This window comes from Schistocerca gregaria, chromosome 6 (genome assembly GCF_023897955.1).
Source record: "Schistocerca gregaria isolate iqSchGreg1 chromosome 6, iqSchGreg1.2, whole genome shotgun sequence".
In the NCBI taxonomy this organism is placed as follows: Eukaryota; Metazoa; Arthropoda; class Insecta; order Orthoptera; family Acrididae; genus Schistocerca; species Schistocerca gregaria.
Window position 1 is genome coordinate 477515470 of NC_064925.1, and position 13547 is coordinate 477529016.

The 13547-nt window shown below is 37.4% G+C and overlaps 1 protein-coding gene across 1 annotated transcript in view; it reads right to left on the minus strand.

Annotated features, from left to right (window-relative positions):
• LOC126278412 (cytoplasmic dynein 2 intermediate chain 2-like) overlaps nucleotides 1-13547 on the minus strand; it is a 94670-nt gene that overhangs the window by 9617 nt on the left and 71506 nt on the right. Inside the window, exon 8 of the mRNA XM_049978519.1 lies at nucleotides 7572-7726. Within this exon, the coding sequence (XP_049834476.1) occupies nucleotides 7572-7726 (155 nt within the window). The remainder of the gene's footprint in view (nucleotides 1-7571; nucleotides 7727-13547) is intronic.

The following is a 13547-nucleotide window of genomic DNA, read 5'->3' on the forward strand; positions in this document are numbered from 1 at the left end:
GGTTTACGAAATTCCGATGCTCTTTGGAGTATCCTCTGATGCCCTGTTTCTTTTATGGTGTAATGTATGCGCTCTTAGTGCTTTATACACACGAACATGCGGGCTTCCTACACCACTGCAGTTGCACACGCACAATAATGCCTGTTTTCTAGCGCTCTCTGGCAACTGGTAAATCGAGCCTATTTCTAACAGTCTCCGGATAGGATTGAGAACGGTGGTTAGAAAAGCGTTACTTTCAAAGTAAATTTCTTTTTACGCAAGATGAATTATGTTACGTGTGAGAAAGTGGGATGGATATCTAAATCACAGAGCATTCAAAACTGAACAGGTTGAAGACCAGCCACTTGCAAGAAATTCGAGCCGAGACATTTATGTTATAATTTTAAATTTACTGGCACATTTGTGTGATGTACCTTAAAGTATAACACACACAAAAAAAGATCAATATAACATGTGAAAGCTTAGCTTCTGTTGTAGTGTGTTAATCTTAGAGACCAATATTATATGTGAAAGCTTAGCTTTTCTTGTAGATATATGGTACTGTGTACATTAATGTACACCATTAACTTTTCCTCATGTGTGTTCGCGCTATGTAACCAGTGATCTTGCTATTGGCTGACTATAACACGTCCTATGCTCTGAATAGCTGCTGTCATTGGCTGGCGAGATCTCGTGGCTTGAGATATGACTCGCTTAAAAAAGGACATCGCAACCTTGGTTTCAATGCTCTGGAAACTAATGCGCTGTGTTTGGTGCAATTTGAATTTATACTTTCGCAATACGAAAATATGCAGAGTATATGTTGCTGCAAATCAAAGGTCTTTCCAAAACTTCCCTCCTTTTTTTTTATTATTAAAAGTCTCTCCAAAACTTCTCAGCCCCGTCTTTTCTTTTTTCCGGGAAGTTCTACACAATTGTATAAAACGTTAACCATTCAAAGGCTTGATAAGTTTTACAGTTCCGAGGGAAAATCTACAGAAAACCTACTGTCACTTACCACAGAAAAAGTGTATTTTCGCCCGGGAAAAAGCATATTTTTTAAACGGGATATCCGGGAATTTTTTTTTCCTTGTCCCCATATTCACAGTTCTTGAAGAATAAACAGGTATGTATGGAGCAGACTGTCATTGCTTTTACACATGGTCTAATTGTTTAACACTTATTCCACAGTTAAGTTGAAGCATTGTTGTTGTTCTAACTAGCACAGGTTACTCGTCTGAAACTTGGCTGTGGATTGACTGTCTTGTGACCAAAAATTGGGCCCTTGTATATCTTCGAAATAATAGGTACTGAAACTACACATTGTTCAAAGTTTAATTTACAGAAATTACAATTAAAAGGTATTTCATTAAATTAACTGAATACATTGAAAAATTGGTTCTTTTTAACGGTTTCTTCTATTATGAGTGTTAATCCAAATTATATGTTTAAATCATGAAATTAACAAATATAAGTACGCAAACAATACTTTGGACAAACTGTTAATTACTTTGGAATTGATTAAGGGCTTGCTTTGCTAACATGTTTTCAAATAGAGCTAAATAGATTCTTTAAGATTACTAGTATTTGGTCTTCCAAATGTTTACGATTAGTACAGAATTTATATTTGTTTATACGTCAACAATAGAATATAAGTTACAAAACAATTACTGATTTCAACCTATAACAAAAGATACCAAGTAGGAATAGTCAAAATAAATTTGAAAATCAATTACATACATAAAACGAAGCACAAAATTAGATCTGCTGTTATATTCTTTAAAACTGAGGGCCAACCTTTCTCTTTTATGAAAATGCGGATTATATTCGAACATGCTAATGTTAAATAGTTAAAAGTAACAAAACGAATTTTAAGGAAGCAGATGGCAAAACAAGAAGGGAATGAAAAGTATCCCAGCTTGCTTTATCACAGGTTCACAGAAAAAATGAGAGGATATTCAGGATGTCACATTAAAAATTCAAGACAAAAGAGATGATTTGAGTAGGTGGCTCTTTTCCTGCAGAGAAGAATCACGAGAAGTTTTGCAAATGCATGCTGAAGACTCTTCAAGTAAACCAAGACTAGTGAAGGAATGTTAATGTCAGATTAAAGTTTGTCTGAATTAAGCATTAAAAATTAAATAATATTCAATGCCATTAGCTAGAAGAGAAGCTCCAGAGAAGGAGATTAAAGGCATTATAAATCGTGACATAATTGAGAGGTCATATAGCGAATATTGCAATCCGATATTTCCACTAATTAAGAAGGATGCGTTGGTCAGACTTGCTCTGGATGCTTGAGCTATTAATTGCATTATTCTACCCCAGCAGGATAGCCTGAGAATATTGAAGAGATTTTTCAGAAGTTTGCTAATACTTGTTACCTTAGTATCCTGGACATGACAAGTAACTCTTGGCAGCTGGAACTGGAGGGGGGAAGCCAAAATTCACTGCGCTCTTCTACAATAGACTTTGTTATCACTTCAGAAAGATGTCATTCAGTTTAAACATTTTGCCAGCACTATTTGTTAGAGCTTTGAATGAGATTCTTGGAAAACCACTTTTAGGATGTGACGATGTTTTCATTGCATCTCAATCGTGGGAAGAGCACATACACACACCAAGTAAAGTTCTGTATACATTTAAATCAGTTGGAGCCATACTCATTTTGCAAAAGTCGGGAGTTCATGCAGAAGAAGATACAATTTTTGCAACAAGTTATCTCGTTAGCAGGGATTGAAACAGATTTACAGCAATTAGAAGCAGTTCAAAATTTTTAATTGTCAGCTTGTAAGAAGCAATTTCAATCTTTTCTTGATTTTTGTGGATATTACTACTGATATATGAAAGATCATTGTCTGTTATCACCTACATTGGTGTTGTTAATAAAGAAGAATTGAGTTTGGACATGGGGGACCTAGCTAGAAGAAGCATTTGATGAGGTACTGAAACAACTTTCGGAAGTTCCACTATTACACCTACCAGACCTTAATGAACCATTTTATCTATGGCTGGATGCTACCAAATTTGGATTTGGTGTTCATCTGTATCAAATAGTTAATGAAGAAGGTGAAGAACAGTATTGTATAGCTGCATTCGCAAGTAATGTTTTGCTAATGTGGGAAAGTAAAAATGCAGTGACTGAGTGAGAAGGACTCATGATAATTTGGGGATTTGAAAGGTTTTACTATTTTCTGTTCGATTGACGCACCACTGTTAGGACAGACAATAGGGCATTATTTTTCCTTCTTAACTGTAAATTATTGCATAATCATCTTGTCAGATGGGCCTTCGCTCTTTAGGAGTATTGTTTTGATACATAATACATACCAGGTGAAATAAATGTGGTACCTGAGGCTTTGTCATGTCTTCCACAAAATTTGAAACATGTTTGCATTGAGACATCATTTGTAAAAAGATATCAAAATTAATGTCATGAGAGGAGTGGAAAATTCAAAATTGGCTGGTGTTTATATAACATAAAAACAGAGCAAGAGGCATGAGATATTAAAAATGGTAAAGGCAATGTATTCAGATGAAACCAGATGAAACAGAGATTAAAATTTGACACTATTACTTAATTCATAACAATATCTCGTATCAAAGAACAGATTTGAATTCAGACTCATGGACCTTTGTATACCACAGCAAATGATTGATGTTCTGATGAAATATATATATACTATAGTTTTGCACATTTTGATCTGAAGGAATACTTACAGCAACTTCAAAAACAAGTGAATTTCAACAATAAGTCTCAGTTAGTGTGACAGATTATTAAAGAATGTGACTTAAGCCAGTGTACCAAAGTGTCTACAATGCAGCATAAGGAATTCAAGCACAATATTCTGCCAAAAAAAGTAGGTGAGATCACTTGTTTACATCTTTTTGGACCTCTTTGCAAAGTCTTGTGGGAATTTCATGCAAATCTTGGTAGTTGAAGAAAAATTTTCAAAATTTAGCAATATACGGAAAGGTTAGACTGCTACTCACTGTAAAGATGACATGCTGTGCTGCAGACAGGCACAATGGAAAGACATTAGCTTTCAGCCAATGCCTTTTTCAGAAAAGGAAACACACACATTCATTCACACAAATAAGCACACCTCAGGCACACATGACCGCAATCTCCGGCAGCTCTATTAAGTGTGCGTGAGGTGTGCTTGTTTGTGTAAATGTGTGCAGGTTTCCTTTTCTGAATAAGGCTTTGGCTAAAAGCTAATGTTTAAGTGTCTTTCGGTTGTGCCTGACTGCAACTCACTGTCATCTATATGGTGAGTAGCAAGCTATCTTTTCCTTATACTGATTTATTCCAACCTGGTGTTTCCACTGTTTTATTTTCAAGATTTGTTTGCTTCGTTCCACTGTGAAAAGCGAATAGTAACATTAACGAATGGAAATCCAGGATGGAATCTAACAATATTATGAAAAGGATAGTTGCTACTCTCACTATATAGTGGAGATGCTGAATCGCAGATAGGTACAACAAAAAGATTGTCGCAAAATGAACTTCCGACCAACAAGGCCTTTGTCTAAAACACACACACACACACACACACACACACACACACACACACACACACACACAGAAATGCAGCTCACAACATACAACCATAGTCTCTGGCAGTTGGAGCTAGACTAAAAAAAGCGGTGTATGATAGGAGAGGCAACAGGGTGGGAGAAAGGAAGAGACTAGGACAAGGAGGGGGGGGGGGGGGGGATTAACAGGGTAAGGGTGCAGGGTGAGGTGGAGAGAGGGTAGGGCAGCTAGGTGCAGTTGGGAGGCTAGACAGTGTGCAGGGGAGAGAGGGTGGGGACAGGGGTTAGCGGAAAAGGAGAAAAGTAAAAGGACTGTGTGCATTGGTGGAATAGAGGGCTGTGTAGTGCTGGAGTGGGAACAGGGAAGGGGTTATATTGGTATGGACAATGACTAATGAATGTTGGGCCAGGGGGATTATGAGAATGGAGGATATATTACAAGGAGAGTTCCTATGCTGGTGTTGGTGGGAGGGATACAGATGGCACAGGCTGTAAAGTAGTCAATGAAATGAAGAATGGTGTGTTGGGTGGTGTACTCATCAACAGGGTGCTCCATTTGTTCTCAGCTACAGTTTATTGGTGGCCATCCATGTGGACAGACAACTTGTTGGTTGTCTTGCCCACGTAGAATGCAGCGCAGTGGTTGCAGCTTAGCTCGTAGATCACACAACTGGTTTCACTGGTCTCAATAAGGCTTTGGCTAAAAGCTAATGTTTAAGTGACTTTCGGTTGTGCCTGACTGCAACTCACTGTCATCTATATAGTGAGTAGATAGCGCCCACACACACACACACACACACACACACTCTCTCTCTCTCTCTCTCTCTCTCTCTCTCTCTCTCTCTCTCTCTCTCTGTGACTTCATGCCAATTTCAGTTGGTTTTCACCTTTCACTATCGACATACTCCCTCAGATTTCACCTTGTTTCCCCTTATTTCATTCGTATCATGACTTTTCTCATGCGTTTGGGTGTTTTTTTTCCCCATTTTTTTCAGATGTAGTTCTAAGTTAGTTATGTATTTTTTACATTTTTTTCCACCACCATGATGATGATGATTGGTTTGTAGGGCACTCAAATGCGCAGTCATCAGTGCCCGTACGAATTCACAATTTTACACAGTCCAGGCTTTTACTCAGTCCAATCTAGCCTCTGTCACAAATGATGAGGACAACACAAACACTGTGTCTCCGGGCACAGAAAATCTCCAACCTGGCTGGGAATCGAGCCTGGGACCCCGTTATCCAGAGAGAGTAACACTAGTCACTAGACCATGAGCTGTAGATTTCTCCACCTTGGACTACAACTGTCCACCACCTCTAGAACAATCTTCAAACATCCCCCACATCCCCTCACAGCTGACAAACCCTGTCTCACAGACCTACTACATTTACCCTACCTCCCAAAATGCATTCCCACCACCAGACACAATCCATAACATAAACAGACCCAAAACACAGTCATGAATCATTCCTAAGAAGTCCTTAGCCCTGCAGAAATATCAGTTCTTTCCAAAGGCCTCACCTTTTGCCCCACTTCCAAATTCAACCATGGATGACTTGTTAAAGACCTCTTTTTCCTGGTCCCTACAGTGGAAACACATTTTCGCTACCAATCCTACCAATCAGAATCAACCAAAAACCAATGTTGAACCCTACCTGATACACAGTTCACTCCTCCATCCCACCGTTACACCCCCCCCTCCCCACATTGCCCTTGAATCACCCCCTGTTAATTTTGCAGAATTTCCTAACCTCACACCTTGCCTGGCCATCATTCCCCAGATTCCTTAGAATGCTAACAAACATTACATCTGCAAAAAGAAACGAAATCCACCAACTAAAAACTGATCCCTATCTCATAATTCTACCTGCTGAATAAGGCTCCACCACTGTTGTCTTGAACCACAAGAATTACCTGGCAGGGACTCCACCAGCTGTCAGATTTCTCCACCTACAAACTCTGCCACAGTGACCCTGTTCCAGAACTCCAGCAGGATCTCCAGTCTCTCCTCAAACCCTTAGACCCATCCCAGAACCTCACCCCTGATTCCATCTCTCTCTTCACCCCTACCACTCCCTGCACTCCTACCTTCTAAATGGTCCCTAAAAACCATAAACCCAACCATCCAGGATGCCCAATTGTAGCTGGTTACTGTGGCCCCACAGAGAGACTCTCTGCTTCAGCCTTTTACCCGCAACGTACCCTCCAATATAAAGGACACCAACCATTTCCTCCACAGACTCTCCACAGTTTCTCTTCCTTTACCACACAGTGTGCTACTTGTCACTATTGATTCCACTTCCACTTACACTAACATTCCTACTGCCCATGGCCTTACTGCTATTGAACAACCCCTTTACTAGTCACAACTGACTATATCCTCAACCACAATTATTTATCCTTTGAAGACGTTACCTAAATACAAACCCGGGGTACAGCTATGGGCACCCAATGGCACCATTCTACACCGACCTATTCACGAGCCATCTAGAGGAATCCTTTCTTAACACCCAGTATCCCAAATATCTCCCCTGGTTCACATTCACTACTGACATCTTCATGACCTGAATTGACGGTGAGGAGAATTTATTCACATTCCTCCAGAACCTCAACACCATCTCCCCCATTTGCTTCACCTGGCCTTACTCAACTCAACTAGCCACCTTCCTCGATGTTAACCTCCGCCTCAAAGATGTCTACCTAAGTATTTCTTTCCATATCAAACCTATCAACCACCAGTAACACCTTCACTTCAACAGCTGCCACCCATGGCTGTCACATCTGTAGTGATGAGCAGTCCCTCTTGAAATACACTGAGGGTCTCACTAAGGCCTTCACAGACTAATTTTACCCTCCCAAAACAGATCTCCTGCTCCTTAACTCTCCTGTCACCCATCCCCCAAAGGCCCAGCATCTGGTGGTATGACAGGTGGTGCCACGTATCGGAAATGAGTGAAACACCTCTATGTGCAAAGTAGGCCTAGTTTATGGTAGAGCACTTGGTATTACTGATTAATTTATATAAGGAAATGGCTTATACTTGAGATCCCACCTGCAAATAGCTGTAAATGTGGAGCATCTCATCAGTCCCACATGATACAAACAGATCACGATCATGAGGTGAACACATAACACATGTTACAGCACCAATGTGATGCTGAAATGAACTAAGTACTGGATCTGTCAGTGGAATATCAGGATCAGATACTGAAAAGAAAGAGATTTTGATAAATAAACAAAAAATAACAAGTTCCTTATGGTGGACATTTTTGCAGCAGTTTTATATAAATTACATAGTTCAACAGAAAAACACATTTTGCAAGCAGCATATTCAGTTTTTTTATTTATCTTCTGCACCCAGATGTGTTCCACCTTACTTACAAGGCATCTTTAATGCGTGTCCTGAAATAATACATTATTTATTCATTTGCACCTGCAGGTTATCGTCTGAACTTATAGATAACAGATTTTAAACAGTTCCTCAAGGTTTTTAATAGTAAATGGAAAAGGCTGTTTACCTGTGGTGCGGCTGAAATTTATATTCTGGAACGAACACTTCCAGTCTTAACACTCTGAGTTCACTCAATGAGTCTACTCAACCCCACCTGATTCCATGTACAATCAATGTGGAGCACTCTGATAATCACAGTATTACCCCAGCAGATCAATCTACCACCAGTAGCACCGGTGCAATTGGTCTTTTGAATTCTGGGATGGCCAGGTTAAAATGCAATGTGATTCAACACAGGAAGATTGCATCCTCTGATGAACTTAAAAAAAGACAATACACGAACAGAAGATTCAAATTTTCGTACTTCAAGAAACTTGAATGATGGACACCACCACCATGGATTTTGACAATTATCGTCTTTTTAAAAGTCAGACTGATAAAAGAATACCTAACAATACATTACATCTGGGAGTTGCTTTTGCAGTCTCCAGAAATATTTTAAATTCAGTAATGGAAGCAAAACTCATTAATAATATGTTAATGACAATTGCTCTTCAATGAGCAAATAAAGCATACACTTCAAGTAATGCCCATATGACAATCAATGAGGATAAATGTAAAGAACCTGAAGTAATTGATGAAGCTTGGGAAACATTAGAAATCTTAATCTTAAAAATTCCCTCAAACCATGTTAAAATTTTAATGGGTGATTTTAATGCTCAATTCGGTAAAGACAAAAAATATAAGAAAGCGGTGGGTGGATTTCCTATGCTTAAATGGACAAATCAAAATGACCAGAGATTTATTGAAATGTGCAAAAATTTTAACCTTAAAATCATGTCAACACATTTTAAAAAGAACCCTTCTAAAAAAAAAAAAAAGCTTGACAGGTACCCAATACATTTACAGGGGAATTTCATATTAATCATGTAGCAATTTCACACCCTAACTATAAAGAAATTTTAAATGTCCAAGTTTAAAATAATCCTAGCTCTAACAAGCGAATTTGACAATGTGGATAGTGAAACAGCATTCAAAAATTGGAGTAATAACAACACAGAAATTACGTACACCACCACACTGAAATTACATACACCACCTTTCTAACTGTAAGAAAACAAACATCTAAATTAACCAGAAAGACTAAAAGAAACTACGAAAATGCCCATCTTTTAGAAACCGAAAGACTTCCAAATGAACAATACCAGAAACTTTTATAAGACATTCAAAACAAAAATAACCATCTAACAACATTAAAGTATTTGCTTCAAAAATGAAAATGGCAGTTTGGCTCTTAACAACCAGGAAAATTGTAAGGTAATTGCTAATAATTTTGAAAAACTATTAAACTGTCTAGAACTAGATAATAAATTCCAACCACAGCAAACTAATAACACCAACCGTAACTCTAAAGAACCCAATGAAATCTAAACAGCTAAGCAAATTACGAGACTTATTGGTAACAACAATCAAGCATCTGGAGAAGGTGGTATAATTGCAGAACTACTAAAATCAGCTGGCCCTAACACTATAAAAAGATCACCCAACTAATAGGACTTATTTGGAAAACAGAGAAAATACCCGAGGACTGGAAAACTGTCCTAATTCATCCATTACACAACAAAGGGGATAGAACTGATGTTAATAATTACCGAGGAATCTCTCTTCTCCCGGTCACATACAAAATTCTCTCTCAATGTTTACTTGATTGAGCCCAAGAACAGTTAGAAGCTAAAATTGATGAGTACCAAGCAGACTTAAACCAAACAGATCCTGCCTGGAGCAAATTCTGAATTTAAAACTAATCCTTGGGCACCAAAGGATTTCTAGTAACAACATTGTATGTACATTTGTGGATTTTTAAAAAGGCCTACAACTCAGTTGATCATGAATCTCTTTTCAAAATTTTTAGGAAAAGGGACTAGATAATAGAACTCTAACACTGATTAAGGAAACGTTAACTGACACTAGCTCTACAATTAAATTCGTGGGATAAATTTCTGAACTATTTTATATATAGACTGGTGTTAGACAGGGAGATGTACTCTCCCCATTAATGTTCAGCTGTGTTTTGAAAAAGGTAACTACAGAATGGTGAGAGCAAAAGTAGAGTCAAAACACAGACCAACCAATCAAGTTAGGTAGAAGTAATATTAGAGTAGACTGCCTCACCTTTGCAGATGATGTGACAAATTTAACTAGGGATATTACTACAGCTCAAAAACAAATTTATATTCTTAAAGAAGTTGTGGAAAAGTAGGACTACAAACATCATTCAAAAAAACAAATGTATGACATGCAACAAATAAGTACGAACGTTTTTGAACACAAAATATGGAAATATAAAAAGGGTTTCCCATATCAAATACCTGGGGGAAATCATACAAGAAAACAGTCATGAAAAATCTGCATGAAGTTTGCTGTCAAAAAATGGCAACTGCATTCAAATTAACACAAAATATTTATTATAAAAATTCACTTTTTAGATTCAGAAAAATTAGGCATTACAGCACTGTAATCAAACTCTAAAGTCTTTATGGAGCAGAAACTTTAATTTTAAACATAAAGAGAGATACTGAAGAAATTCAAAAGAAAGAAAGATTATTAGGAAAATATTAGGCCCCAAAATTACTGATGGAGAAACTTATAGGCCAAGAAGTATTAAGGAAATAGGGCTAAGAAGTAATAAGGAAATTGAAGAATACACATACATATGTAGTGACATGAGACAATGAAGACTTAAATTTTCTTTCTTTCTTTCGTGGGGCCTTTGTCCTGCTTCAACGTGGGGTCAGCCTTCTTACTATTGATTTGGCAATGTTAGTTGCAGAGGGTGGCCGGATGCCCTTCCTGCTGCCACCCCAAATCCCGCGGGACGGAAATAGTGTACCTTAGCTGTCTGCGTCTAGTGTAAGCCATGGAATAGTGCGAACATTTTCAAATGTCTACAAGTCAGAAAGTGGGGACCAGCCCAGTATTCACCTACCAAGATGTGGAAAATCGCCAAAAAACCACATCCAGGCTAGCATGCATACCGACCCTTGTCAGTACTCTGCTGGGTGGATTTGATCTGGGGCCGGCGCGCCGACTTGAGTCCAGAAAGCAGCGCATTAGCGCTCTCTGCTTCCCTGGCGGGTCGATGACTTAAATTTTATTGATATATTAAAAGAATGGCAACCACTATGTTGACAGTGGGGATCCCATTGGTAGGCCATTTGCTTGTAAACAGTACTCATTATTAAACTGAAAGTTCTTTTCAGTTATCAGTTCCAGCAATTTGTATATTTCTGTGATGTGTTCATCTGGTGGTTGGCTGTTATCCTTCAGATTTTGTTCTATGATGTTTATTGTTTCTGCTATTGGTATGTTAAAGTACATGTCAAGAGGAGAAGGGTAGCTGTCTCTGGGATTTATATCTTTTATGACTTGTATTAAATTGAAGGTGTTTCTTATAGTTTCAGCTTCTTCTATTTTATAGGTTTCACATAATAATTTCAGTATAATGAGTAGTCTACAGTTTTAAAGGTTTTTTTATTACCTTAGCCTGAAATCTGTTTGTTGGATCTGATTTCAGTTTTTTAATATTATTTTGTGAAATGAACCCTCTGTGTTTCATCAATGTATTGTTGTGTCTCCATAAGGACACCTGTGTTTCCTTTGTCTGCTTTGGAAATACTGACATTTTCATTTTGGAGTTTCTTTCCAAGTTTATTGAGTATCCTGGAGTCTATGTTTTTATTGTTCTTGTAATTCTGCTTTTTCATGTCTTTTACAATTTTACATATTTCTTTTTTATCAGTTCTTTTGTTGGCCCAGTGTTCACACTGCTATTTCCACATTTCTCCTTCCATTTCAGAATAGCTTATGACAGTATAGTGTGTGTGCTTTTTTATGTTTTATTCATGTACTTTTGTGTTCATATTCTTCGTTGTTTAGATGTGTGGCTGTGAGATTCATCAGTCTTGGGTAAAATTGATGAGACATCAGAAGATCCACAAAGGACTGCAGCAGCTACACCTGTAAGTGTTAATTTAAGATCAAGGTGGAATATACCCAAGAAGGAGGATTTTTTCTATCCCCCTCTGAGAAAAGAAATAAACTTAGCATCATCAAACAAGTTAAAGATAGCATCATCAAACAAGTTAAAGATACACCATAAAACTTTGCAAAGGACTCCATCAGCAAATTGTAGTAAATAAGGTAAAGTCTGAACCTCCTCACCAATGTATAAAAAAATTAAACAAAAAAATTCTTGATCTAAAAGTATACATCCATAATGTACAAGGGATCAAAACCAAACTTAATGAATTAGAAATTTTGTTATCAAGTGCAAGTGAACTGTCAGATACACAGATATTATGTATTAATGAATATTTCACGAGGTCTTTTGAAATAGAAAGTGTTGTGATACCAAATTTTAAACGCGGAGGTCACTTCTCAAGAACATCTTACAAAGGTGGAGGTAGTTGCATATTTGTAAAAGACAACATTACTGCTACACCTCTTGATATTTGCAATTCGTATAGTATTGAAAAAGATATAGAACTGTCAGGTGTAGAGCTTACAGATCTAAATGTTTACATAATAGCACTTTACAGGTCACCCTCTGGTAACATAGGGACTTTCTACAAAAATCTAGCACCAGTAATAGAAAATCTAAGTAAAAGAAAATCATATAGTGTTCTAATATGTGGTGACTATAATATAGATTTTCTCTCAGAAAACTCTAACCATCTAAGCATTAAAAATTTTTTGAACAGCTACAACCTAGACCTAATGGTCAACACTCCAACCAGGATAACAAATCACGGTAGCACTTGTCTGGACCAAGTAGCAAGCAATATAAATTGTACTGTATCCTCCGTCAAACAAGGATTTTCAGACCACAATGCATTAATTATGCAGGTCTGGTTGCAAAATAACAGTCACGAACACAATAAAATCACTGTACAGAGGAGAAATTTTAATAAAACCCAGTAGACAGCAAATATGAAGCATTCTTGGATATTTTCTGTTATTATTTCAATTGCCACTTCCCCTTACAAACAAAATGTATCAACAAAGATAGAAAAATCTCCAGCTGGATCACCCCAGGAATCATTAGATCATCACAAAGAAAAAGAGAACTTTTTCACATTATCAAATCCAAACTAGGCAGTAGTGAAGCATTTAAGTCATACTTTACTCTATATAAAAAGATATTAAGGAATGTAGTAAACACAGCCAAAAAGCTATAGAATGATAACTACCTCCAATTGTCATCAAATAAGAGCAAAAGCATGTGGCAACTTATTAATATGAATACTAATAGAGGAAAACAACTACAAAGTGATATTACCTTAAAATAAATGGAAAATTAGTCTCCAGTGGGAAAGAAACAGCAGAGGAATTCAATAACTACTTTACAGAAACAGTAGAAAACCTGGCTAACCATCTTAAAAATAGCTGTCCCTTACAACTAGAACCAAACTTATGCTTTGGGACTCTACTTTTAAGTCCTACATCTGAAACTGAAATAGAAAAGACACTTCATAGCAAAATTAAAAAAAAATCATCTCCTGGACAATATCAAATTCC